Below are 25770 nucleotides of genomic sequence, written 5' to 3'. Positions count from 1 at the left end.
GTTTCTTGGCAGGCTACCACCCCTAGTACACTGCACAAATGGTGTACTGAACCACGCCCTCTAGTCTTTCTGTAAAGGAGGACTCTCTACTTTTTCTTGAGGTATGGCTTGAGGGGAGGACTTCAGGTGTGGCCCACATCTATTGGCCTATCGAACTGCTCTCAGAGAACACAGGCTGTGGACACTAACAAAGCAAGTATAGAGAAAACATACCTCAACATTATATAAGCCATGTATGACAAGCCAGAAGCTACAGTGAAAAGTTGAAAGTGTTTCCACTAAGATCAGGAATAAGACAAGGATGCCCACTCTTGCCACATTTATTCAACATAGTATTGGAAGCCCTAGGCAGAGCAATTAGGCAAAAAAAGAAAAAAAAAAGGCACTGAATTAGAAAGGAAGAAGTAAATCTGTCACTATTTGCAGATGACATGAAATCTTATGTAGAGAAACTCAAACACTCTATTAACCAACTGTTAGACTAACAAACATACTCAGTAAATTTTCAGTATACACTAATCACTATCAGAATGAAAAAAGTAACAATAACAATAAGCAATTTCATTTACAATGGCATCAAAAAAAAATAGTGAGAAACAAATTTAATCAAGGATGTGAAAGACCTGTATGTTGAAAACTATAAGACATGGATGAAAGAAAATAATGACTCCAGAACTACCCCCATTATTCTTCTGCTTCATGTAATTTGATGATCCAGAGCTATTACCTGTCTGAAGTGTGTCTATTCAACTTTCATGCTATTCCAAATTTTTTTCTAGGTCTGTCACGCCAAGAAATCACTCGTATCTATAATCTTATTGCTGCCAAATTTAACAGTCTTCTGCCTCTCACTCTGTTTTTCAACCGCATTGACCACTCCTCAACTTTTCAAGAACTTCCTTCTCTTGTTTCCCTCCTATTCCTCTCACCACTCATGAGCATGATTTGATGGCTCCTTGTGTTCCATCATATCTTCAAATAGCATTGATCTTTGGGACTATGTCATAGATGGTCTAATCTTTTTATAAGAGTCTAAGTGATGCAATCTACTCATTGCTTTATATTATTATAGTACCTACATGCTGATGGTTCCCAGCTATCTCTGAATTTCAATTACATTCAACTACAAATGTAATATATCCATGTGGAAATCTCTTAAGTCATGTAAATTTTAAAATCTCAAAACTGAACTTCATTTTTCCTCCTCAAACCTCTGGACTTCTACACTTAATTAAATATTATCATTTAGTCCATTCTCATGATATTCAATCCCATCAAATTAGGAATCACCTTTTATTTTTTCTTGCTTTCCACATCAAATTATCATTGGATACTGAAAATTATATCTTTAAAGGCTTTCTTGAATCTGTCTAGTTCAGTATATCGCCATAATCCAAGTCTCCACCATCTTACACCCAAACTACTTTAGTCATCTTCCAGTCAAAATTTCTGTTTTCTTCAATCCATCTATCTAAAATATAAGGGATGATATACTGAAAATATAAATAAGATCAGGTCTCTCTTACACTTCTTTGTAGCTTCTTACTATATATAGGTGACTTAAAGTAGCCCAGGAGTGACCATGTTGAACCAGAGAGACCTTGATCAGCCTAATGGGAATAGGTATTAATAGATTTCAGTAGATATTTCCATGAAGGTACATTATACCAGTCATTGGATCTACTAAGGAAGTGCAAAAATCTTTGTGAGTGTACATCTGCATAATCTCCTGATTTTTAAATGCCGCTCTGGAAAACAGTGTGGAGGTTCCACAAAAAATTGAAAATAGTTCTACCCTATGACCCAGAAATAGCACTGCTAGGAATTTACCCAAGGGATACAGCAGTGCTGATGCATAGGGGCACTTGTACCCCAATGTTTACAGTAGTACTTTCAACAATAGCAAAATTATGGAAAGAGCCTAAATGTCCATCAACTGATGAATGGATAAAGAAATTGTGGTTTATATATACAATGGAATACTACATGGCAATGAGAAAGAATGAGATATGGCGTTTTGTAGCAACGTGGAGGGAACTGGAGAGTGTTATGCTAAGTGAAATAAGTCATACAGAGAAAGACAGATACCATATGGTTTCACTCTTATGTGGATCCTGAGAAACTTAACAGGAACCCATGGGGGAGGGGAAGGAAAAAAAAAAGGTTAGAGAGGGAGGGAGCCAAAACATAAGAAACTCTTAAAAACTGAGAACAAACTGAGGGTTGATGGGGGTGGGAGGGAGGAGATGGTGGGTGATGAGTATTGAGGAGGGCACCTGTTGGGATGAGCACTGGGTGTTGTATGGAAACTAATTTGACAATAAATTTCATATTAAAAATAAATAAATAAAATGTACTCTAGAGGTTACCACACACAAAAATAAATAAATGTTGGTTCCCATTTTTAAAAACATTGTGAGCTTAAAACAAAACGTATCTTAAGTCCAGATTAGGCTGAATGGCTGCCAATTTGCTTTCTCTGTAGGAGAGATCTGGTTTTTCCTTATCTCCTCAGCTTCATTCTATGCTTTTCTCCCATTTACATTCGATAATTTAGACTCACTAATGTTTATTTTCCTGGAATAGCTTGTCCTCAGTGTGAGTCTTCCTTACTTATAGTCTAGATGCATAAAATTCTGGTATCAATGAGAGTAGAACCTTCTTAAAATGGGTGCATTCCCACCCTGACACTTTTACTCTTCTTACAGATGCTTTGTTTTTTTTGTTGTTGTTGTTGTTCTGTTTTTTATGATTTCACATTTTTTTCTAAATTTGTGATGACAACTGCATGTGCCATTTAATTGTTTATTGTCTTTTCTGCCATTAAATTCTAGGAACTATGGAGGGCATCTACTATGTCTGCTTTTGTGTGTTTTATTTGTTCCTAGTAAAAGACCAGACCTATAATAAGCAAATAACATACATAGATAATGAATATATAAATGTTCACTGAACTTCTTTTTCTCTATGTATCCCATTCTAATCATCCTGCAAGACCAAACTCAATGTTAACTTCTTATGACCCTTATCTCCTAGCCTCCTCTGTGTGTCCTTAACACTTTACACATTCTTTTTTTTAAATTTAAATCCAAGTTAGTTAACATATAGTATAATAATGATTCCAGGAATAGAATTTAGTGATTCATCAGTAACATATAACACCTAGTGCTCATCCCAACAAGTGCCCTCTTTAATGCCCATACCCATTTAGCCCATCCCACCACCCAACACCCCGCCAGCCACCTTCAGTTTGTTCTCTGTATTTAAGAGTCTCTCATGTTTTGTTTCCCTCTCTGTTTTTTAATCTTACTTTTGCTTCATTTCCCCTATCTTCATCTATCATGTTTCTTAAATTCCACGTGAGTGAAATCATATATTTGTCTTTCTCTGACTATTTCATTTAGTGTAATACCCTCTAGTTCCAGCCACCACACATTCCTAAATTATAATGATTATACTATATTTTAGTCTGACTATGGGCCTCTTGATGCCTAACATCTATCATGGTGCTTAAAATATGATTACAAAGTAATCTTATAACTGTAATCCTCTACACTTGAAGGTAATTTAAATCACTATATTAGTCTATTTCCAATAAAACCAGAAATTTTTGCAAAAAGTGGGACCAAGTAAATATTCATACTAATAATTATTCTGCAAATCATATCATACTATAATAGTCACTAGCATTAATTGAATATTCTTTTAAAAACTTTTAATGTTTATTTATTTTGAGAGAGAGAGACACACACAGAGTGTGAGCGGCGTGGGGCAGAGAGAGAGAGGCACACACAATCCAAAGCAGGCTCCAGGCTCTGAGCCGTCAGCACAGAGCCCTACGCGGGTCTCGAACTCAACAAACTGTGAGATCATGACCTGAGCCAAAGTCGGCCACTTAACTGACTGAGCCACCCAGTTGCCCCTGAATACTTATTTTTCTAAATGTTTATTTATTTATTTTGAGAGAGAGAGAAAGAGCACGCAGGGGAGGGGCAGAGAGAGGAGGAGAAAGAATCCCAAGCAGGCTCCACACTCAGTGTAGAGTAGTACTACAAGGGTCTCCAACTCATGACTGTGAGATCATGACCTAAGCCTAAAACAAGAGTCAGACACAACTCAGCTACCCAAGTAGCTCCAATTGAATACTTATTTTGTCTCAAGCTGTATAATTACTACATGCATAAATCCTCTCATGTAATTTCCTCAGCCAATGAAATAAGTACTATTCTCATTTTTAGATCTTTGGAAATAAGCTCTTAGAGAACACAAGTAGTTTATGGCAAGAATGGAATTCAAATGAAGTTAGTTTGACTTCAAAGCCTAATGTAATATATGGACTAAATGGTCAGACTCTGGAATCAGGAAATAATAAGTTCAAATTTCAGTTCCATCAAATTATCTGCTGTGTAAACAGGGCTTTAGTTTTCTCATTTGTAAAGTGGGGATAAAATAATAAATACCATATAAGATTTTATAATAAATAAAGAAGACATGTAAAAACAGAAAGTTGCTTATCATTTTGTAGTCTATAAAATATCACTTTTAATTATTGAGGCTGAGAAATTCAGTTGATTTTTAATAAAATCAATTTATTAAGATTAGAGTTTGACTAGATCTCAGATCTTTTAAATTTCTCTCGTGTTTTTCTTCAAACATTATCATTTATATTAATTATGGGGCTGAGTAAATTAAGTTCTGTATTTCTTTTAGAAAATTACAATTGTATTAATGTGAAATCATATATTATCTTTTCTTCTACATGTATAGCAAAATGTAATTTTAAGTCATCTTGAAAGATCCACAGGGACAAAATTTCCATAAATCTCTAAGAATGATCTCCCCCACAACCCCCTGCAGGGATATTCTTTAGAGTATCATTTGTCCTTTATACAAATAATATACAGAAGTAAAAATTGTAAGTGTGTGGTAGGTATAATTATGGTCATTACCAATATTTTTATAAATATAATTTATTGTCAAATCAGCTAACATACAGTATATACAGTGTAGTCTTGTATATACTGAGTATACTGTATATACTGTATGTTAGCTGATTTGACAATAAATTATTTTGGGGAGTAGATTCCCATGTTTCATCACTTACATACAACACCCAGGGCTCAACCCAACAAGTGCCCTCCTCAATGCCCATTACCCATTCTCTTCACCCCCCAAGCTCCCTCAACTCTACGTTTGTTCTAAGTTTCTTACGGTTTGCCTCCCTCTATGTTTGAAACTATTTTTTTCTCCTTCCTTTCCCCCATATGTCTCATGGATTTTGTAAAAATAAGTATTTGTGAATGTTAGTTAAATTATCATTTAATGTTTTACAGGATTTTTGGTATCTTTTATTTATAAAATGCTACAATCAGAGGACTACTAAAATTTCAAGATTTTTTAAAAATATTATTTGATAGTTATGCAAATTAATGTCTACCACAGAATACTACTTTCATTCTCTTGGTTGTTAGTAACTTAATTTTGAATTAGTAAAATAAATACTAATTTTAAGACGGAGATAAAACATATTCATTTATGGGTACTTCTGAAAAATACTTATGTTTATAGAATATTTGCAGGAAGATTTCATAGACAGTACCTCATTTTTTTTAATGTTTATTTATTTTGAGAAAGAAGTAGAAAGAGTGTGTTAGAGTGGGGAGGAAAACAGAGAGAGAAGAGGACAGAGGACCCAGAGTGGTCTCTGCACTGACAGCAGTGAGCCCACTGTGAGGCTTGAACTCACAAACCACGACAGCCTGGCAATACCTCATCTGAAACTCACCAGTATATGTAGTAAGTTCGATTTACATGTTACAGAACAGGAAACTCAGGCAGACAGAATTCAGTGACTTACTCAAGATCAGACAGCCATTAAGCAGAATTTGAATCCTAACTCATGTCTTTCAAATCCAAAGCCCATGATTGTTCACTTACTACATGACAAGAAATTAACTGTTTAACTCCAGGAAAGTACCCTAATAAAGTTGGTATGTAATTAGACCCTTTAAAGTAATGGAATATTAATAGTAACAAATAAGATCCAGCTACCATTGTTTTCAATCACCCAGTCTTCAACTCCATAGTATTATTCTTTAATTTTAAATTAAACAAACTTCAACAAAATAATGAAATAAATAACATAAAATATTACCTAAAATCTGATCCAACTCTCTTCCCCATTTTCTGGTTCTCCTGGATCTGGGCATAAATTGGAAGCTGTTTGATACCTCCCTCATTTACTGTAACAACAGAAGAAAACAAAAGAATCAAACACGTATGAATAGAAAATCAGAAAAATGTTAATTGAAAAATTTACATAAAACATATTCTTATATTTTAAATAATCACTGTAGTTTATATATATAAATGTGAAATATAAATTTATAACCTAGTAATAAAGACAAAGCATTTTTTTCTCTTAGTGAACCTATAAGTTTCATGTTCAACTTCAATGGCATACTATTCTGAATAGTAACACATTAATAGTTAACACTTTATTTTTAATTACTATCAAATTGTGAAGTCTCTGGGAATTCATTCCCAGGGTGTTAGTGCCAGAGTTTCCAACTAATTATTGGCAGCAAAGAAGTCACCTAACACTTATAATTGTGTCATTTGGGTACCTACTATTTTTAAGTTGCAATAGGAAAATAAGACCTATGGGAAAAGTTGAAGCTTATTAGCACTTCATATCTGATATATACCAAAGCAGTGTGTCCTGCCAATGTTAAAGTAAAACTATGGTTCTAATTACCAGGCATGTCCCTAAATTATGACATACTGCTGAAAACCAAATAATGGCTTTACCCTCTAGCCATTTACATGATTATGTTTCACTAGCCATCATACACATTCTCAGCACTTTATCTAGAACACTCAATTATTGAGAGATTTCTTAATATTTTCAATGAGTGTGATCACAAGGGGTAACCAAATCCCCAAGACAGATATCTTAATGCAAACGAGTTTTAACCTGATAGTTTTGAAATATGTGAGTGATATTGTTTCATAAATTCAATCTTGTAATGAACTAGAGAATAACTGCTACTTTGTTCTTTATCAACTTCTCTGCATTTTGAGGAAAGAATAGGACCTGAGTGGAGATTCCACAGAGACAAAAAAGCAAAATTTTACAATGGTTCTCGACCTACGCTGTGGATCCAAACCACTTGTGGACATTTCTTTAGGGATGAAGATGCTTATTTCTACCTTTAGATATTCTAACACAATTACTCTAGGGTAGGACCCTGGGCATCAGTTTTTTCCCTGGGTTTGGTTTTCAGTAATCCTTAAGGTGATTCTAATGTAAAGTCAGTGTTGAGACCTACTGGTCTCCGGCATCATTTAGTTCAGATTGATCAATATGTTCAAACTGATTTATCAGATAACAAGATAACTATCAGATAATGTCCCAACAGTCATAGCTCTGGTAAAATTGTCATATTCCCAATTAGATAGACATTTTCCATTTGTGCCTTTCATTCTGTAAAAATCACTTTCCTACATATCCCCAGCCAATATCCTTATTGACAACTTTTATTACATATTCACTGATCCCTGCAAAATATGTGATAGTTTTACTTTTTTTGGTCTGCTTACTTGCTATTTCATTCCCTTTTACTTTTTTTTTTATCATTCCCTTATTTTTGATCACTCTCTTACTTTAGACGACTCTCTTACTTCTAGTGGACAAATTCAAAGGCATTGGCCATGGTTCTCTACATTTTATATTTCACTCATGGCTTGAAAAAATTACCTCTTTGCTAACGAGTTTCAATACATGGTTTCATCATTTTTTCCCCAAGCTCATTCTTCCTCCTTCAATGATCTCCTAAGTAACTCCACCAAAATATCCAGCATTACCTCTTGTGCATGCTCAGATCCAATCTAATCACTGATGCTTTTGTACACTCCATTATCATTCACCTCCAATCCACCTTGAGTACTAGAGGAGGACTAAACTTCCTCAAACAGTTTTTATTAATGTTCTAATCTCCTATGATTTGAGATTTCTACTATATCAGTTTTATTTCCCACTAGTCACCAAGATGCTTCCATAACTCAATCCAAGGTTTTCTAAATCATTCTGCAATTTTACTAGTTAGCCATGTTCACCCCATGCTTTATTTATATTTTCTCCAAGTCTCCATGTTTTCCCTTTCTTCCTCCTTAGCTATCAAAATTCTGTCTAGTTTTTAGACTCAGCCCAAGTCCCACTTTTTGCAAAATACAATCCCTAATTTTTCCAGATTATTCTAGTCCTTCAAATTACATAACATCGGAAATTTTATGTTTAGTTTTTAAATTATTTATCATGTTATAGATTAGTAGTTTCCCATTCCTTAGTCATACATACAAAGAGATATATACTTGATAAAGATAAGGGGGAAAACATTATTTTAAATACACCCACAATGCCTAGATAGGTGTAAATAACCTCTGAGTAAATATGCCCTAGTAGTTTTAATTAACAACAATATCTGGTGTATTGTTTTCAATGAATCAAGTATTTTCTATTGGAAGCACTCTCTTATCTTAAAATAGCTTTTGAAAAGGTTGGGGTTTATGTTATTTAAATGTGGCTTTTTGACATGGAATAGATATAAAGAAAGGAATGGCATGAACTGGGCTTACCTACTTTATTATAATCCAATGTATAACACAGATTACAAGTTAATTTAGAAGTGATCTATGAATACATTATTAGAAAATAAAATTTTTTTAATTCATTTTTTCCATTTCATCATTATTACCTCAAAATATAAGCCTGTGTTAATATAAATTTAAAAAGTAGCTAATGCTTAACAGGGTACTGTGTCAGGAACTATTCTACATCATTTATCAACTCATTTAATATTCACAACAATCTAAAGGGTAGTTACTATTTTACACACTTCCTACAGGTGAGGAAACTATGGCAGGGAGAGGTTAAAAATGTTTCCAAAGTCATATCTGTTAGTTAGTGCCTTAATCTAGGTTTAAACCTTGGCATATTCATTCAAAAACTTCTATGTTAAACCTGAAGCCCTCCATCCTGTCCAGAAATCTCACTAAGGCAAAATGGCATCACTAATTAAATTCAATCCTCTTTACCAAATATTTTATCTTAAGATGCAGTGCACATACATACTTTTTACCAATTCACTTAATTAATTCATGTGTTTTATTTATTTATTTATTTATTTATTTATTTATTTATTTATTCAGTTTATTTGGAAGTATCCTTTAAACCACTGTTTTTGATTATCTGCAATAGGGGAAAGACTTTCCAATTTAAAATGTAAAGATAACAGGAGAGCTTCTGCATGATACATGTATTTAATACTCTTTAAAACATTTAAACTAAAAAATAAAGAACAAAGTGTATGACACCTTATTTCTCTGAAATATAGATATTTCATAATTGCCCACAGCTAGTTATACCAAGACATTCAAATGTAGTAGTTTTTATTCAAAAGTTGCTTTTTCTACATAATGCTATTTAAGCAATTGGACAGATCTATCCTGTTTACTTCTTTAAATGTGAGCAGTAATTCACAGAATGGTAAGAACAGGAGTGCTCTTTAAGAGTTTAAGTATGGGGCACCTGGGTGGCTCAGTCAGTTGAGCGTCCATCTCTTGATTTCAGCTCAGGTCATAATCTCACAGTTCTTGGGACTGAGCCCCGTGTCAGGCTCTGCACTGAGAGCACTAAGCCTGCTTAGGATTCTCTCTCCTTCTCTCTGTGCCCCTCCCCTGCTCGCACTCTTTCTCTCACTCTCTCTCAAATATAAATAAATAAACATTTTTAAATAGTTTAATTACATGGACAGGGTGTTGCCTCTTGAAAAGAGTATTGCTATAGGGAATATTCTTTTTTCTCTGATCTTTAAGGATATTTATTATACCTATTATTATTATTATTATTATTGTTATTAATGCAACATGAGTTCTTTGTCACACATGAAAGTGGATAAAAGAGGATGAGGGCAAGTTTTACAGATTAAAAAAAACAAATGGATTGTAATTTCTCATAATACTGAAGTTATGGTTTTACAGGTTTATATGGGTTTATAAATAGGCTACAGTAGTCTTAATTAATTTACCACAATATTCCATGTTTGAACTTAAAAACATAAACTTAGCCAACATAAAATTATAATAGCCAGCATGTCACGAAATATCTACATCTTTTACATGTATCAACTCATTTACTCTTCCCTACAATCTTTAGGGTAATTTTTTATACGCAATTTATTTCTGAGATTCTGATTTTTATATCACACAGAATTTACTCCAAAAATAAAAACAAATAGATTCTATATAGAAGTTACCTCTATGTCACCTCACACAGCTGGTTACATTGCCACTTTTCTTAGGCTCTTTTTTTTTTTTATATTAGATTTTAAATTTTATTCCACCTTGTAAAATACAGTGTTTTAGATCTTGTTCTGAAATCAACCATCATGGACGTTGACAGATGTAGTTTATACTACTATATAACCTACAAAGAGTTGACTCTTAACTCATTTAGCTTCCCAATAAAATGTTGGATCCTTGCCAGCTGAGACTATATTTTATTCACTCTTTTACCTTCTTAGTATAGCATGGTGCTACCTTGGAGAAATAGCTCACACAGAATTGTAGAATGAATAAATAACATGAAATGAATGAAAGTATGGATTTGAAGATAAAATAAATAATTATACATTATGAGAAGCTTAGAGTCTCTTCATAATTCCATCTTAATACTTTAGAAGAACTAGTAGAAAGTTAGTAACACTACTAGTTCATTAAGTGCAACATTTTAAATACAAAAACATGTCTTTACCTTTAAAATTGAAAAAAAAATCAATTTGTTTTCCATTTGCTGACAAAACCTACCCTTTTGGGTGAAAAAACAAGGGGAACAACAAGGGATGGATAGAGGTTTTGGAGTTTGGATGTTAATTTGGAATAAGAATCTAAGTTAGCATTTAAACACCCAAATGCTCCCCATGAACACTACTGCCGTCTTCTGAATCTGTTATTAATTTGTTTCTTAGTTAAATTTTTAAAGGCACTACTGTGGGAAGACGTGCTTTGGCAATGTGTATAGATCAGTCCTCCTCGCTGATGCTCACTTCTGACAGTTCCAGTAACAGAATGGACTGTTTAAAAACAAAAAAAAACCCACACATACACACAACTTTTTTGTTATTTTTTCATTTGAAAGGTTTATAGGAGATAAAAATTGTCTCCTTTAAAAATTATTTGGCCCATGGGGCGTCTGGGTGGCTCAGTCGGTTAGGCGTCTGACTTCGGCTCAGGCCATGATCTCACAGCTCATGAGTTCGAGCCCCGCGTCGGGTTCTGTGCTGACAGCTCAGAGCCTGAAGCCTGCTTCTCTTTCTGTGTCTCCCTCTCTCTCTGCTCCTCCCCTGCTTGTGCTCTGCCTTTCTCTGTCTCTCAAAAATGAATAAATGTAAAAAATTTTTTTTTTAATTATTTGGCCCTGTGTTGAATAAATGATATCAGAGAGATGAAGACCCAAATGCTTACTTGTTAACCACTAAATAATAATGACAAAAATTAAAACAATATAATCCTTTTCTGTAAACAACCATAGAGAATGTAGTTTTGATATTAGTTAGGAGCTATTTGAAAAAAATGCACTGAAATGAAATGTCATATAATGCTGATGTATTATTTTGTGACTATAAGAAATTGGCAATACATAATTTGTTTTTATTTGATTGTGATTATTTTAAAGAATGTAAAAAATCACAATATTTTTTATCTTTTACATAAAATGTAATAGATAAATGCAAATTATGCTTTAAAATTATGAAATAAATTAACATTATTGCTTCACGATTAACTTTTTTTTTCCTCATTAACTTTTCTTCTCCCAATTTTAAAACCAATATTCTTTAAATAAAATATTTTTAAAAGAATTAGGTTTTTTTCTCTGGGGTACCTTGGTGGCACAGCTGGTCGGGCATCTGACTGGATTTCAGTTCAGGCCATGATCTTATGGTCTGTGGATTGGAGCCCCATGTCAGACTCCACACTGACAGCACAGAGCGTGCTTTGAATTCTCTCACCTCCTTCTCTTTTCCCCCTACCCTGTGTGAATTTCCCAGGACATCTGAAAGCTCGGAGTATGCAACACATAACATTGTATAGCCAAAAGGAGGAAAGGGTGAACCAGCAGAATTTATAATTCTACTTAGAATTCCAAAAAATATACTGGCCAAAACATTAGAAAAAAGGTAGTAAACCTACTATTTAAGTCTGCAAAGACTTAACTTTTATTTCATATTGACATGATGAAATTTGGTAGGTCAGAGTATTCATCTAATAACTTCTTTCCATTTATATGTCCTATTGTAGGAAAAATGCCTTCCAAAATGTTTTTAACAATTAATATATGAAAAATTACTCTAACACTATTTATTTCCCTGAATGGGTAGATATGTTTTTAACCCCCCAAAATAGAATAAGAAATTATAATTATATAGCTAAATACTTTGTAATGAATTATTTAGTGCTTTGTAAAATGTAATCTAATTTGATCAATGATTTCCTACTTATATCTGCTATTTTTGGCTTAGTATTCTCAAATCTAACAAAATGTAAAATCCCATTTTAAAATTATTACACTTTAAAATGTTTGATCACATACAGGCTCTGAGTTTTTTTGATAATTGATGTAATTGCTCAAATTCTGTCATTTACCGTTATATATACAAGTCATTAAACATGAAGATAAAATCCTTTTCTGATATAACCATAATGAACAATCATTGTTAAAGAAATAGCTATAAACTCATTTCATCAGATTAATTGGAACTGAATAAAATAATAATGCTAAAATATATTCCTGTTAAAATATAACATATGCTATTTTAATAATCTTATTAACTATCAATGTATCATTAGAGAAGTCAGATGTGTCATGAATGGTTTCTTTCAAAATTATACATATATGTGTGTGTGTGTGTGTGTGTGTGTGTGTATACACACACACACACACACACACACACATATATATATATATTATATGCACGATAAGGTAGAAAATTTTTTTCAAACTGCTATTGATTTATAATACAAATCCAAAAAAAATTTGTTTATAGTAATATATATGATTGCCCTAATTCAGTGATTCTTAATTTGAGATTCAAGGATGAACTTCAGATGATCTATAAATCCATGAATTTTTTTTTAAGTTTATTTTTATTTATTTTGAGAGAGTGATAGAGAAGCAAGTTGGGGAGGGGCAGAAAGAGAGGAAGAAGGAATCCCAAGCAGTCTCTGCACCCTCCACACAGAGCCTCATGTGGGGCTAGAGCTCGCCAACTGTGAGATCATGACCTGAGCTGAAGTCAAAAGCCCAACTCTTAAGTGACTGAGCCACCTAGCCACCCTAAATCTCTGAATGTTAAGCAAAATTGTGTATAAGGCAACACATAAATAAGTGTATTTCAGGCCACCTTGTTATTTTCAAGAGAAAGCAAAAGTTAATTCTATAGTCAACTAATTAATTTACAAAAGAGTTTGACTTAAAGGGTGTGGATAACTTAATTTAAATTGAGGATATATTTTTCTCTTAAATGAAAAATTACCATTAAAAGAAATTTTTTCCCTAGAAAAATAATTATGTCAAACAAAAATCCTTATAAGAAATCACCAGTTTAAAAACCATCACTATTTTTTTTTTTTAATCTCACATCCTAGAATTACAAAACTAGAATGCTATCAACATACTAGCTCAAAAGAATTTTTTTTATGTCTGAACACAGCGTCAGCTTGGGAGCTCCCCACATCAATCCATTAACTCAATACACATTTAAATACAAGAAAATATTGAATAATAATCATGCATGTTATATAGGTATTAATACAGTTAATTTGGTAAATACACAAACATTTTAAAAGAACACACACAAACAACACAGACACCACAAACTTCACTCTTGCACTAGAGAAAGTAACAAAAAAGGAGTACACTCACAGATAGAAAACTTGTTGCTGTTGTCTTTCCCTGGAAACAATTTAAATCCTCTAGATTTAAAATCTATGGCCTTTTCACTAGTTAAGAAAACAAACAAAAACATGTATCAGGATATACAATTTTAAAATAAAATTCAAGTTAACAAATTTTGTTAGCATTGAATTATCCAAGTTAAAGAAAACTGCTTTCTTAAGCCTGACATAGGGTACCCAGAAGAAAATTAAAAAAAAAAAAAAAAAAAAAAAAGAAAATACAGCAATATAATCACTGAGTAGTAAAATACCAAGCAGTACAGAAAGAGTTTAAGTGTTCTATAGGGAAAATCCTGGATATATGGGTAGATAGGTTTTTAAAACTATGCAAGTTTTTTAGAGGAGAGCAAAATACTACCAGTTTATTATAACTTCAATCCATCAAATTTTATGGAAAAATTAAACTAGGAAAATAAAACTACTGAGATATTATAAAAGTTTGAAAGATTTAATGAACTTGGTTCTTAAACTAATATATTTTTTAGGTAATTTAGCTTAAGTGGAATATTAGGATACATTTAAGAAAATGGTATAATTGAAAAAACTTAATATATATTATAGTATTTCTGCCAATAACCATTTTCTTTCATAATCATTGCCTTAACATTATGATTGATGCCCATCCACAATCTATAAAATTTATAAACGTGAACTACCTCTATTTGGAGTTCATCTGAAATATTGCTATTGTTTTTGATATTATGATATTGAAAGCCAATATCATAGGAGGCTGGTATATTTCCTGTGTATTGTACTAAAATAGACATGACTAGATTTACCTAAAAGATAAATTCAATGAGGTAACTGATATATTTTAAAAACATTTTTTCAAGTATTTTGAATGAAGGAAAAGAAGTATTAGTCTTTTAAGAAGAATAAATTACTAGATTCACTACAGTTTCTATGTACTTTTTAAGTCATAAACAATGACCAAGTGAAATAAAGGAAATCTATTTAATTGAAACCCCACCCGTGAAAAAAAAGTTATGCAACCTGATCTAATATTTAAATATCAATTATTTTTAAAAAACAGCATGAATAAGAAAGAAAGGTATATATTTAACTTCTTCAATTATAATTTAGAAATTTTTACATATTGCTTTTTATAAGATTTATAGGCTAGGGATTATTACATCAGGCAACTAGGTTTTGTTCATGCCATGGATTGAAAAGAAGGAAAACTGACTTTTGTTAGATGGCTTAAAACAACCATTCACAAATTCTTATCTGCTATTTTACCCACTTAGTTCAAATCATGAGTATTTTATGGTTTTGAAACATTTTAAGGTGATTTATTTCCTCAAAATTAGAAAGGTAGAGATAGGGTCTGATGAGTTACTGGAATATATAGTTATGGACTAAATATACATACTGTTATAAAAAATAAGGAAATGACCAGTAAAGCAAGATTTGAGACCTGATTCTTAGCAAATTATTAGTTGTGTGATTTTGGACAAGATTCTTTTTACCTCAGTCTCTTCTCTTAAAATAAGAAGCTAGGGTAGATGACAGCTCAGCCATTTGACAGTTCTGAGATTCTTATCAAAAAAGAAATAACCACCTCTCTCTCTCAAGTCATGCTTTCTGTTGTAATTCTTTTCTACACCTCCATCCCCATGGTGAGCCAGAGGTTAATTCTACTGGAGTATTCAACTGCTCTAAATTTAGCTCTCCCACTTGTGAATTTTCCTGCTTTCTTAAAATTCTTCTTAATAAAATGGGCATTTTGTGTTTTGAGGCATATTTCTGGATAATCCCAATCCAAACACAAATTGTAAGTAGGAATTCTAACTCTGCCTTCCTCTGCATTATAACATTGACTTCAACAACTGCAGGTGAGTCTGAAGATTTCATGAGAATTTTCACACAAAATTTGGAATTCTTTGAGAAATAAAGATAAATAAATGAAACAATTGTAAACCCAGAGGCGAAAATTGAAGACAGTTCAGAGGATGAAAAAAGATCACTTCTATAACGTGTAACTGGGACTGAAGAACTTTGAAAACTACAGTGGTAGAGTGTGTGTGTGTGTGTGTGTGTGTGTGTGTGTGTGTGTGAAGGTTATGAGGGTGCTTAAGGTGATTATTTGGTTGGGTGAAGTCAGGAACAATGTGTATCTAAGAAAGCATCACCTTAGACCAAGGAGTTCTAGTTTTCTGGTTCTAAAGGGTCCTAGCTTTATTACTATCTTTTTTAAAAACTCATTTTTCATTTTAAATTGAAGAAAACAGTCCATCTTTTTAAAACATATTACAATGTGATACAGATGCAGAAGATGGAAGGCCAGGAGAATATCCGTTTTAGAAGAAAAAAAGAATGGAAAATAACAGAAAATTTAAACCCACCACAAAAATTTAAAGTTAAACAGCAAACACATACTTTGTTTTTTTTATGATTTCAAGTAAAAGAATATAATATATATATCACTTTATAAATAAACTGAAAGGACAAATATTTCAAGTACCAACTGCAAAAACCCTCTTCTAAATATATATTGATGAAATGTTAAATCTCAAGTATATGCCATAAAATGTGCATTTTATTATGCAATCCCAGGTATGTATAAATAATAACATACCATTAAGCAATGAGTGCTTCTAAGTAAATACAACTTATCATGAATTTGACGATCTTTTCAACAGGTGTGTTTCAGTAATGAGCACTTAAAATTATGTTATCATAGAGATATATTAAAATATGTTGTGGGCTTTTATGCAAGTTAAGAAAATGTTTAAATGATGGTATGTTGTTTGTGGCCATTCCTTTCACTGTACTCTGAGCTTCTCAAAGACTGAAACGTGGAACTTCTATGGGTGTGTGATTGAATGAATACCTGCAGTGTTGCCAATCCTGGCTCATTTAACCAAAGACATTTTGTCGAGAGTATTTCTTTTATTAATCATAAATGAGAAGGGGAAAGTGAAAAATGAATGAATATTCAAGTAGAAGTATTTTCATGTTATAACGATTATTTTTAAATCCATAATAACTATGTATGTTCTAATACGTTTTATTAAAAATGTCATTAAAGCAAGACATATAGACATGTGCACAAATATCTATTTCCTTTGTTTTCTTCTGTCTTCACATGCTAAGCAATTTTTGGTCATTTTATTTAATTGTTGTTTGGTTGACTTAAGCATAATGGAAATATTCTAAAATATAAACAAACTCTGGCAGAAAGGAAGATATTAGGTCAACAATCAAATTCACTGTTTTTTTTAAGTTGTAAGCTCTGAACACAAGAAAATCATTTTTGGGTGGCTCGGAGATGGCGGCGTAGGAGGCGCTGGGCTCACCGCGCGTCTTGCTGATCACTTAGATTCCACCTACACCTGCCTAAATAACCAGAAAACAGCCAGGAAGATTAGCAGAACGGAAGTCACCAGACCCAAGCACCAGACGAGGAGGCCCACGGAAAAGGGTAGGAAGGGCGGCGAGGCGGTGCGCGCCTCCACGGACTGGCGGGAGGGAGCTGGGGCGGAGGGGCGGCTCGCCGGCCAAGCAGAAGTCCCTGAGTCTGGCTTGCAAAAAGCGGAGGGGCCTGACGGACTGTGTTCCCACAGCAAGCGCGACTTAGCGTCTGGGAGGTCATAAGTTAACAGCTCTGCTCGGGAAAGCGGGAAGGCTGGAGGACAAAGGGAGGGTGAGCTGCGGAGCCCCTCGGACGACAGAGCTCAGTTTGGCGGGGAACAAAGGCTGCTCGCCCAGCGCCATCTCCCCGCCCATCCCCCAGCCAAAATCCCAAAGGGAAACCGGTTCCTGCCAGGGAAATTGCTCGCTCCGCGCAAACACCCAACTCTGTGCTTCTGCGGAGCCAAACCTCCGGCAGCGGATCTGACTCCCTCCGGCTGACACAGGGCCCCTCCTGAAGTGGATCACCTAAGGAGAAGCGAGCTAAGCCTGTCCCTCATGCCCCCGTGCACCTTGCCGACCCACCCCAGCTAATACGCCAGATCCCAGCATCACAAGCCTGGCAGTGTGCAAGTAGCCCAGACGGGCCACGCCACCCCACAGTGAATCCCGCCCCTAGGAGAGGGGAAGAGAAGGCACACACCAGTCTGACTGTGGCCCCAGTGGTGGGCTGGGGGCAGACATCAGGACTGACTGCGGCCCCCACCCACCAACTCCACTTATACACCACAGCACAGGGGAAGTGCCCTGCAGGTCCTCACCACACCAGGGACTATCCAAAATGACCAAGCGGAAGAATTCCCCTCAGAAGAATCTCCAGGAAATAACAACAGCTAATGAGCTGATCAAAAAGGATTTAAATAATATAACAGAAAGTGAATTTAGAATAATAGTCATAAAATGAATCGCTGGGCTGGAAAACAGTATACAGGACAGCAGAGAATCTCTTGCTACAGAGATCAAGGGACTAAAGAACAGTCACGAGGAGCTGAAAAACGCTTTAAAGGAAATGCAAAACAAAATGCAAACCACCACAGCTCGGATGGAAGAGGCCAGAGGAGAGAATAGGTGAATAGAAGATTAAAGTTATGGAAAAAGAGGAAGCTGAGAAAAAGACGAGATAAAAATCCAGGAGTATGCGAGGGAAAATTAGAGAACTAAGTGATACACTAAAAAGAAATAATATACGCATAATTGGTATCCCACAGGAGGAAGAGAGAGGGAAAGGTGCTGAAGGGGTTACTTGAAGAAATCATAGCTGAGAAACTTCCCAGATCTGGGAAGGAAAAAGGCATTGAAATCCAAGAGGCACAGAGAACTCCTTCAGACGTAACTTGAATTGAATTCTTCTGCACGACATATCATATGTGAAACTGGCAAAATACAAGGATAAAGAGAAACTTTCTGAAAGCAGCAAAGGGGGTTAAACGTGCCCTCACATATAAAGGGAGACCTATAAGACTCGTGACTGATCTCTCTTTTGAAACTTGGCAGGCAGAAAGAATTGGCACGAGATTTTCAGGGTGCTAGACAGAAAAAATATGCAACCGAGAATCCTTTATCCAGCAAGTCTGTCATTTAGAATAGAAGGAGAGATAAAGGTCTTCCCAAACAAACAAAAACTGAAGGAATTTGTCACCACTAAACCAGCCCTACAAGAGATCCTAAGGGGGACCCTGTGAGACAAAGTACCACAGACATCACAATGACTCTAAACCCGTATCTTTCTATAATAACACTGAATGTAATGGATTAAATGCGGCAACCAAAAGACCATAGGGTATCAGAATGGATAAAAAAACAAGACCCATCTATTTGCTGTCTTACAGAGACTCATTTTAGACTGAGGAACCCTTTAGATTCAGGAGTGAGGGGATGGAGAAATATTTATCATGCTACTGGAAGCCAAAAGAAAGCTGGAGTAGCCATACTTATATCAGACAAACTAGACTTTAAAGGCTGTAACAAGAGATGAAGAAGGACATTATATAATAGTTACAGGGTCTATCCATCAGGAAGAGCTAACAATTATAAATGTCTATGCGCCCGAATACCAGAGCCCCCCAAGTATATAAAACATTACTCATAAACAGAAGCAACCTTATTGATAAGAATGTTGGTAATTGCAGGGGACTTAACACCCCACTTACAGAAATGGATAGATCATCTAGACACACGGTCAATAAAGAAACAAGGGCCCTGAATGAGACATTGGATCAGATGGAACCTGACAAGATATATTTAGAACTCTGCATCCCAATGCAACAGAATATACTTTCTTCTCGAGTGCACATGGATCATTCTCCAAGATAGATCATTATACTGGGTCACAAAACAGCCCTTCATAAGTTTACAAGAATTGAAATTATACCATGCATACTTTCAGACCACAATGCTATGAAGCTTGAAATCAAACCACAGGAAAAAGTCTGGAAAACCTCCAAAAGCATGGAGGTTAAAGAACACCCTACTAACGAATGAGTGGGTCAACCAGGCAATTAGAGAAGAAATTAAAAAATCTATGGAAACAAACGAAAATGAAAATACAACAATCCAAACGCTTTGGGACGCAGCAAAGGCAGTCCTGAGAGGAAATACATTGCAATCCAGGCCTATCTCAAGAAACAAGAAAAATCCCAAATACAAAATCTAACAGCACACCTAAAGGAAATAGAAGCAGAACAGCAAAGGCAGCCTAAACCCAGCAGAAGAAGAGAAATAATAAAGATCAGAGCAGAAATAACAATATAGAATCTAAAAAAACTGTAGAGCAGACTCAACGAAACCAAGAGTTGGTTTTTTTTGAAAAAATAAACAAAATTGACAACCTCTAGCCAGGCTTCTCAAAAAGAAAAGGGAGATGACCCAAATAGATAAAATCATGAATGAAAATGGAATTATTACAACCAATTCCTCAGAGATACAAACAATTATCAGGGAATACTATGAAAAATTATATGCCAACAAATTGGACAACCTGGAAGAAATGGACAAATTCCTGAAAACCCACACTCTTCCAAACTCAATCAGAGAGGAAATAGAAAGCTTGAACAGACCCATAACCAGCGAAGAAAGAAATTGAATCGGCTATCAAAAATCTCCCAACAAATAAGAGTCCAGGACCAGATTGGCTTCCCCAGGGGAGTTCTACCAGACGTTTTAAAGCAGAGATAATACCTATCCTTCTCAAGCTATTCCAAAAAATAGAAAGGGAAGGAAAACTTCCAGACTCATTCTATGAAGCCAGTATTACTTTGATTCCTAAACCAGAGACCAGTAAAAAAAGAGAACTACAGGCCAATATCCCTGATGAATATGGATGCAAAAATTCTCAATAAGATACTAGCAAATCGAATTCAACAGCATATAAAAAGAATTATCACCATGATCAAGTGGGATCTCATTCCTGGGATGCAGGGCTGGTTCAACATTCGCAAATCAATCACCGTGACACATCACATTAACAAAAAAAAAGAGAAGAACCATATGATCCTGTCAATCGATGCAGAAAAGGCCTCCTTTGACAAAATCCAGCACCATTTTCTTAATAAAAACCCTTGAGAAAGTCGGGATAGAAGGAACATACTTAAAGATCATAAAAGCCATTTATGAAAAGCCCACAGCTAACATCATCCTCAATGGGGAAAAACTGAGAGCTTTTTTCCCTGAGATCAGGAACACGACAGGGATGCCCACTCTCACCGCTGTTGTTAACATAGTGCTGGAAGTTCTAGCATCAGCAATCAGACAACAAAAGGAAATCAAAGGCATCAAAAATTGGCAAAGATGAAGTCAAGCTTTCGCTTTTTGCAGATGACATGATATTATACATGGAAAATCCGATAGACTCCACCAAAAGTCTGCTAGAACTGATACATGAATTCAGCAAAGTTGCAGGATACAAAATCAATGTACAGAAATCAGTTGCATTCTTATACACTAACAATGAAGCAACAGAAAGACAAATAAAGAAACTGATCCCATTCACAATTGCACCAAGAAGCATAAAATACCTAGGAATAAATCTAACCAAAGATGTAAAGGATCTGTATGCTGAAAACTATAGAAAGCTTATGAAGGTAATTGAAGAAGATTTAAAGAAATGGAAAGACATTCCCTGCTCATGGATTGGAAAATAAATATTGTCAAATGTCAATACTACCCAAAGCTATCTACACATTCAATGCAATCCCAATCAAAATTGCAACCAGCATTCTTCTCGAAACTAGAACAAGCAATCCTAAATTCATATGGAACCACAAAAGGCCCCCGAATAGCCAAAGGAATTTTGAAGAAGAAGACCAAAGCAGGAGGCATCACCATCCCAGACTTTAGCCTCTACTACAAAGCTGTCATCATCAAGACAGCATGGTATTGGCACAAAAACAGACACATAGACCAATGGACTAGAATAGAAACCCCAGAACTAGACCCACAAACGTATGGCCAACTCATCTTTGACAAAGCAGGAAACAACATCCAATGGAAAAAAAGACAGTCTCTTTAACAAATGGTGCTGGGAGAACTGGACAGCAACATGCAGAAGGTGAAACTAGACCACTTTCTCACACCATTTACAAAATAAACTCAAAATGGATAAAGGACCTAAATGTGAGACAGGAAACCATCAAAACCTTAGAGGAGGAAAGCAGGAAAAGACCTCTCTGACCTTAGCCGTAGCAATCTCTTACTCGGACACATCCCCAAAGGCAAGGGAATTAAAAGCAAAAGTGAATTACTGGGACCTTATGAAGATAAAAAGCTTCTGCACAGCAAAGGAAACAACCAACAAAACTAAAAGGCAACCAACGGAATGGGAAAAGATATTTGCAAATGACATATCGGACAAAGGGCTAGTATCTAAAATCTATAAAGAGCTCACCAAACTCCACACCCGAAAAACAAATAACCCAGTGAAGAAATGGGCAGAAAACATGAATAGACACTTCTCTAAAGAAGACATCCAGATGGCCAACAGGCACATGAAAAGATGTTCAGCGTCGCTCCTTATCAGGGAAATACAAATCAAAACCACACTCAGGTATCACCTCACGCCAGTCAGAGTGGCCAAAATGAACAAATCAGGAGACTATAGATGCTGGAGAGGATGTGGAGAAACGGGAACCCTCTTGCACTGTTGGTGGGAATGCAAATTGGTGCAGCCGCTCTGGAAAGCAGTGTGGAGGTTCCTCAGAAAATTAAAAATAGACCTACCCTATGACCCAGCAATAGCACTGCTAGGAATTTACCCAAGGGATACAGGAGTACTGATGCATAGGGGCACTTGTACCCCAATGTTCATAGCAGCACTCTCAACAATAGCCAAATTATGGAAAGAGCCTAAATGTCCATCAACTGATGAATGGATAAAGAAATTGTGGTTTATATACACAATGGAATACTACGTAGCAATGAGAAAAAATGACATATGGCCTTTTGTAGCAACGTGGATGGAACTGGAGAGTGTAATGCTAAGTGAAATAAGCCATACAGAGAAAGACAGATACCATATGGTTTCACTCTTATGTGGATCCTCAGAAACTCAACAGGAACCCATGGGGGAGGGGAAGGAAAAAAAAAAAAAAGACGTTAGAGTGGGAGAGAGCCAAAGCATAAGAGACTGTTAAAAACTGAGAACAAACTGAGGGTTGATGGGGGGTGGGAGGGAGGGGAGGGTGGGTGATGGGTATTGAGGAGGGCACCTTTTGGGATGAGCACTGGGTGTTGTATGGAAACCAATTTGTCAATAAATTTCATATATATATATATATAAAAATAAAAATAAAATAAAAAAAAAGAAAAATCATTTTGTGTGTCTGTAAATCTTTGTTATATAAACCACTGTAGGGGATTAACACTGCAGTATTTTTAAGATCTATTATTGTTCTATCATCTTCAAAATCAATTTGAATTCTAAAATGCATTTTAAAAATTACCTAAAAATGGTGATTGATGTTTCTTAAAACTCATGTAACGTCCATGTTAATCAGTTGAAGTTACTTATTTGAAATTATTTCATTAATTTAGATTTCAATGCCTATTATTAACATTAGCCATATATACACATACATGGATAAAGAATTTGATTTTTTCAAACATTAATCTGTGTGTGTGTGTGTGCGTGTTTGTGTGCGTGCGCGCGCGCGTGCGTGTTTGGAACAGGCAGCCTATGACTTTATTTTTATGTTAGAGAATCTTTACTAGTGTAAACTGAGAACATGTGGTATTACTAGTAGAAAATCAATTGGACGGTAGTAGATTTCATGCTGGTGCCAGTGTTTAATGTTAGAAAATTCACCATATCACACAGATGTGATAGAGGGAATTCAACCATTAGTTGGAGGTTTGGAAAAGATGATCTTTAACTGTTCTGTCACTATGCTTCTAAAACTTATAATCATAAAACATCTCCTGGCCTCAAATTTCTTAATTGAAAATTAACAAACTCCTCATTACATAATCTCAAAAGTCATATACCTATAATTTTATACCCATATTTTTAAATTCTATTTCATTGCTACATATAGACATTATGTAATTTTGCAGAACTTTTTTACCTTTGAATAAGAAAAAACAGACATGTTTAGTATTATGGAGAACAGTTTTTCATTGGAAAAATCTATTCCAGATTTCCATGGGATTCTAGTAAAATAACAATTGCATTACTTATTAAGTGTTATCTTTCATTTTCTACCGAGGTTATATTCTAACACAATAATAAAAATGAAGCAATGCAATATTGTATATTATTGTAAACATCCAAATTTGTAGCGTTTATTTTGATAATAATTTATCTTGCAAGTGTCAGTAGCTGTATTATAAATTGATGATTAAGTCAGATTACAATGCTTCCAAAATAAAGCACTCTTTTGAGAAAGTAAGGTATTTTTATCTTATTGATTTGGTGGGGTGGGGGTGGAGGGAAGGGGGAGTTACTTTTGCTTCATCTTAACTTTTCAAATGTACGATAATACATCTGCTTTTGTTCTGCGTTTGATATCATGGTTTCTATACGGGGTATAAAATTTTAATTCTTTATCTTGAATTAATTACAATCCTATTTTTATCTTTACACTCAATAAATAAACTACACTAATAAAATTCCTTTGGGTTTTATTTTGGTTATTAAGGGGTGCCTGTGTGGCTCAGTCCATCACACATCCGACTTTGGCTCAGGTCATGATCTCTTGGTTCATGGATTCAAGCCCTATGGTGGGCTCTGTGCTGACAGCTCAGAGCCTGGAGCCTGCTTCAAATTCTTAGTCTCCTTCTCTCTCTGCCCCTCCCCTGCTCTCTCGCAAAAATAAATAAAAACATTAAAAAACACCCTAATATGTATGGGGTGTCTGATTTAGAGAATATAGCACATATCACTATTGACAGTAGATTCATTTCCATCAGTACTAAGAAATATAACCAATCATCGGCTAGGAATTTAATTACAGATCAACTGAACGTTAAAGAATGGTGTGTTTTTTGTGGCATTTCTCCCATGCGGGTAGGTGTTGGGAGACCTGTGTTCTAGTCCCAAAACACAGGGGACAAGTGGTTTAACTTCTCTATTCATTTTTAAGAGATTCATTCATTTATCTAGGTGAAGAATTTGGACCAAAGGGAGAAGGAAAGACTGATGTATTCTCAATTCTATCCCCAAATTCAAAATATATTCAGAGATTATACAAGTACTAAACTACGTTAAGAGAATACATTGTTTGTTTAAAAGTGAATGGTGGCTCCATGCAACATTGAAGTTTAACACTTTTTTTTCTAAATCCTCTAGTGTCAGAACTTATTTAGCATGACGGCTGCTAATTGGTCATTCCTTCCACTTTATCCTTGGAAGAAGAAAGATGGGGACAGTATACTGACACCAGGTAGTATTCTTGCAGTGTCTCCTTTACCATCTTTCATGTAAGACTTACCAGTGGATACAAATTTCTGCAAAAATAATTTTGCATGATAAATATTTCTATAGAAATTAGAGGTATTTTCCATAGGTCATGTTTCTGGATTATACACTATAAAGGCATAATAGAAAATTCAGCAACATATTAGTAAGTTCCTTATGAATCTTTGTAAAAAGGATTTTACTTCACAATAATTTAAAAGAAGAGAAATAATACTGGCCACCATTTGATGAAAAAGGCAGTGATGTAACTAAGTGTGTTCAAAAGCACTTCAAAACTCATTTATAGAGACTTATGTATTAAGCATATGCAAGATTCAAACTATTCTCAAATTTAAAGTGATGGATCTGGATTAAATTTAGCAAAAACTATATATATATATTTTTTATTCTGTAAATCTACCATATTATCCCTTTTAAAATTACTAGGAATAAAT

The 25770-nt window shown here is 34.8% G+C and overlaps 1 protein-coding gene across 1 annotated transcript in view; it reads right to left on the bottom strand.

The window, feature by feature from the left end:
- CSMD3 (CUB and Sushi multiple domains 3) overlaps positions 1-25770 on the bottom strand; it is a 1276067-nt gene that overhangs the window by 715537 nt on the left and 534760 nt on the right. Inside the window, 4 exon segments of the mRNA XM_030304305.1 lie at positions 6155-6180; positions 6182-6225; positions 6228-6242; positions 13982-14051. Of these exon segments, the coding sequence (XP_030160165.1) occupies positions 6155-6180; positions 6182-6225; positions 6228-6242; positions 13982-14051 (155 nt within the window).

Source organism: Lynx canadensis, chromosome F2, assembly GCF_007474595.2.
Source record: "Lynx canadensis isolate LIC74 chromosome F2, mLynCan4.pri.v2, whole genome shotgun sequence".
Classification (NCBI taxonomy): Eukaryota; Metazoa; Chordata; class Mammalia; order Carnivora; family Felidae; genus Lynx; species Lynx canadensis.
This window is presented reverse-complemented; position numbering and strand designations above follow the sequence as displayed.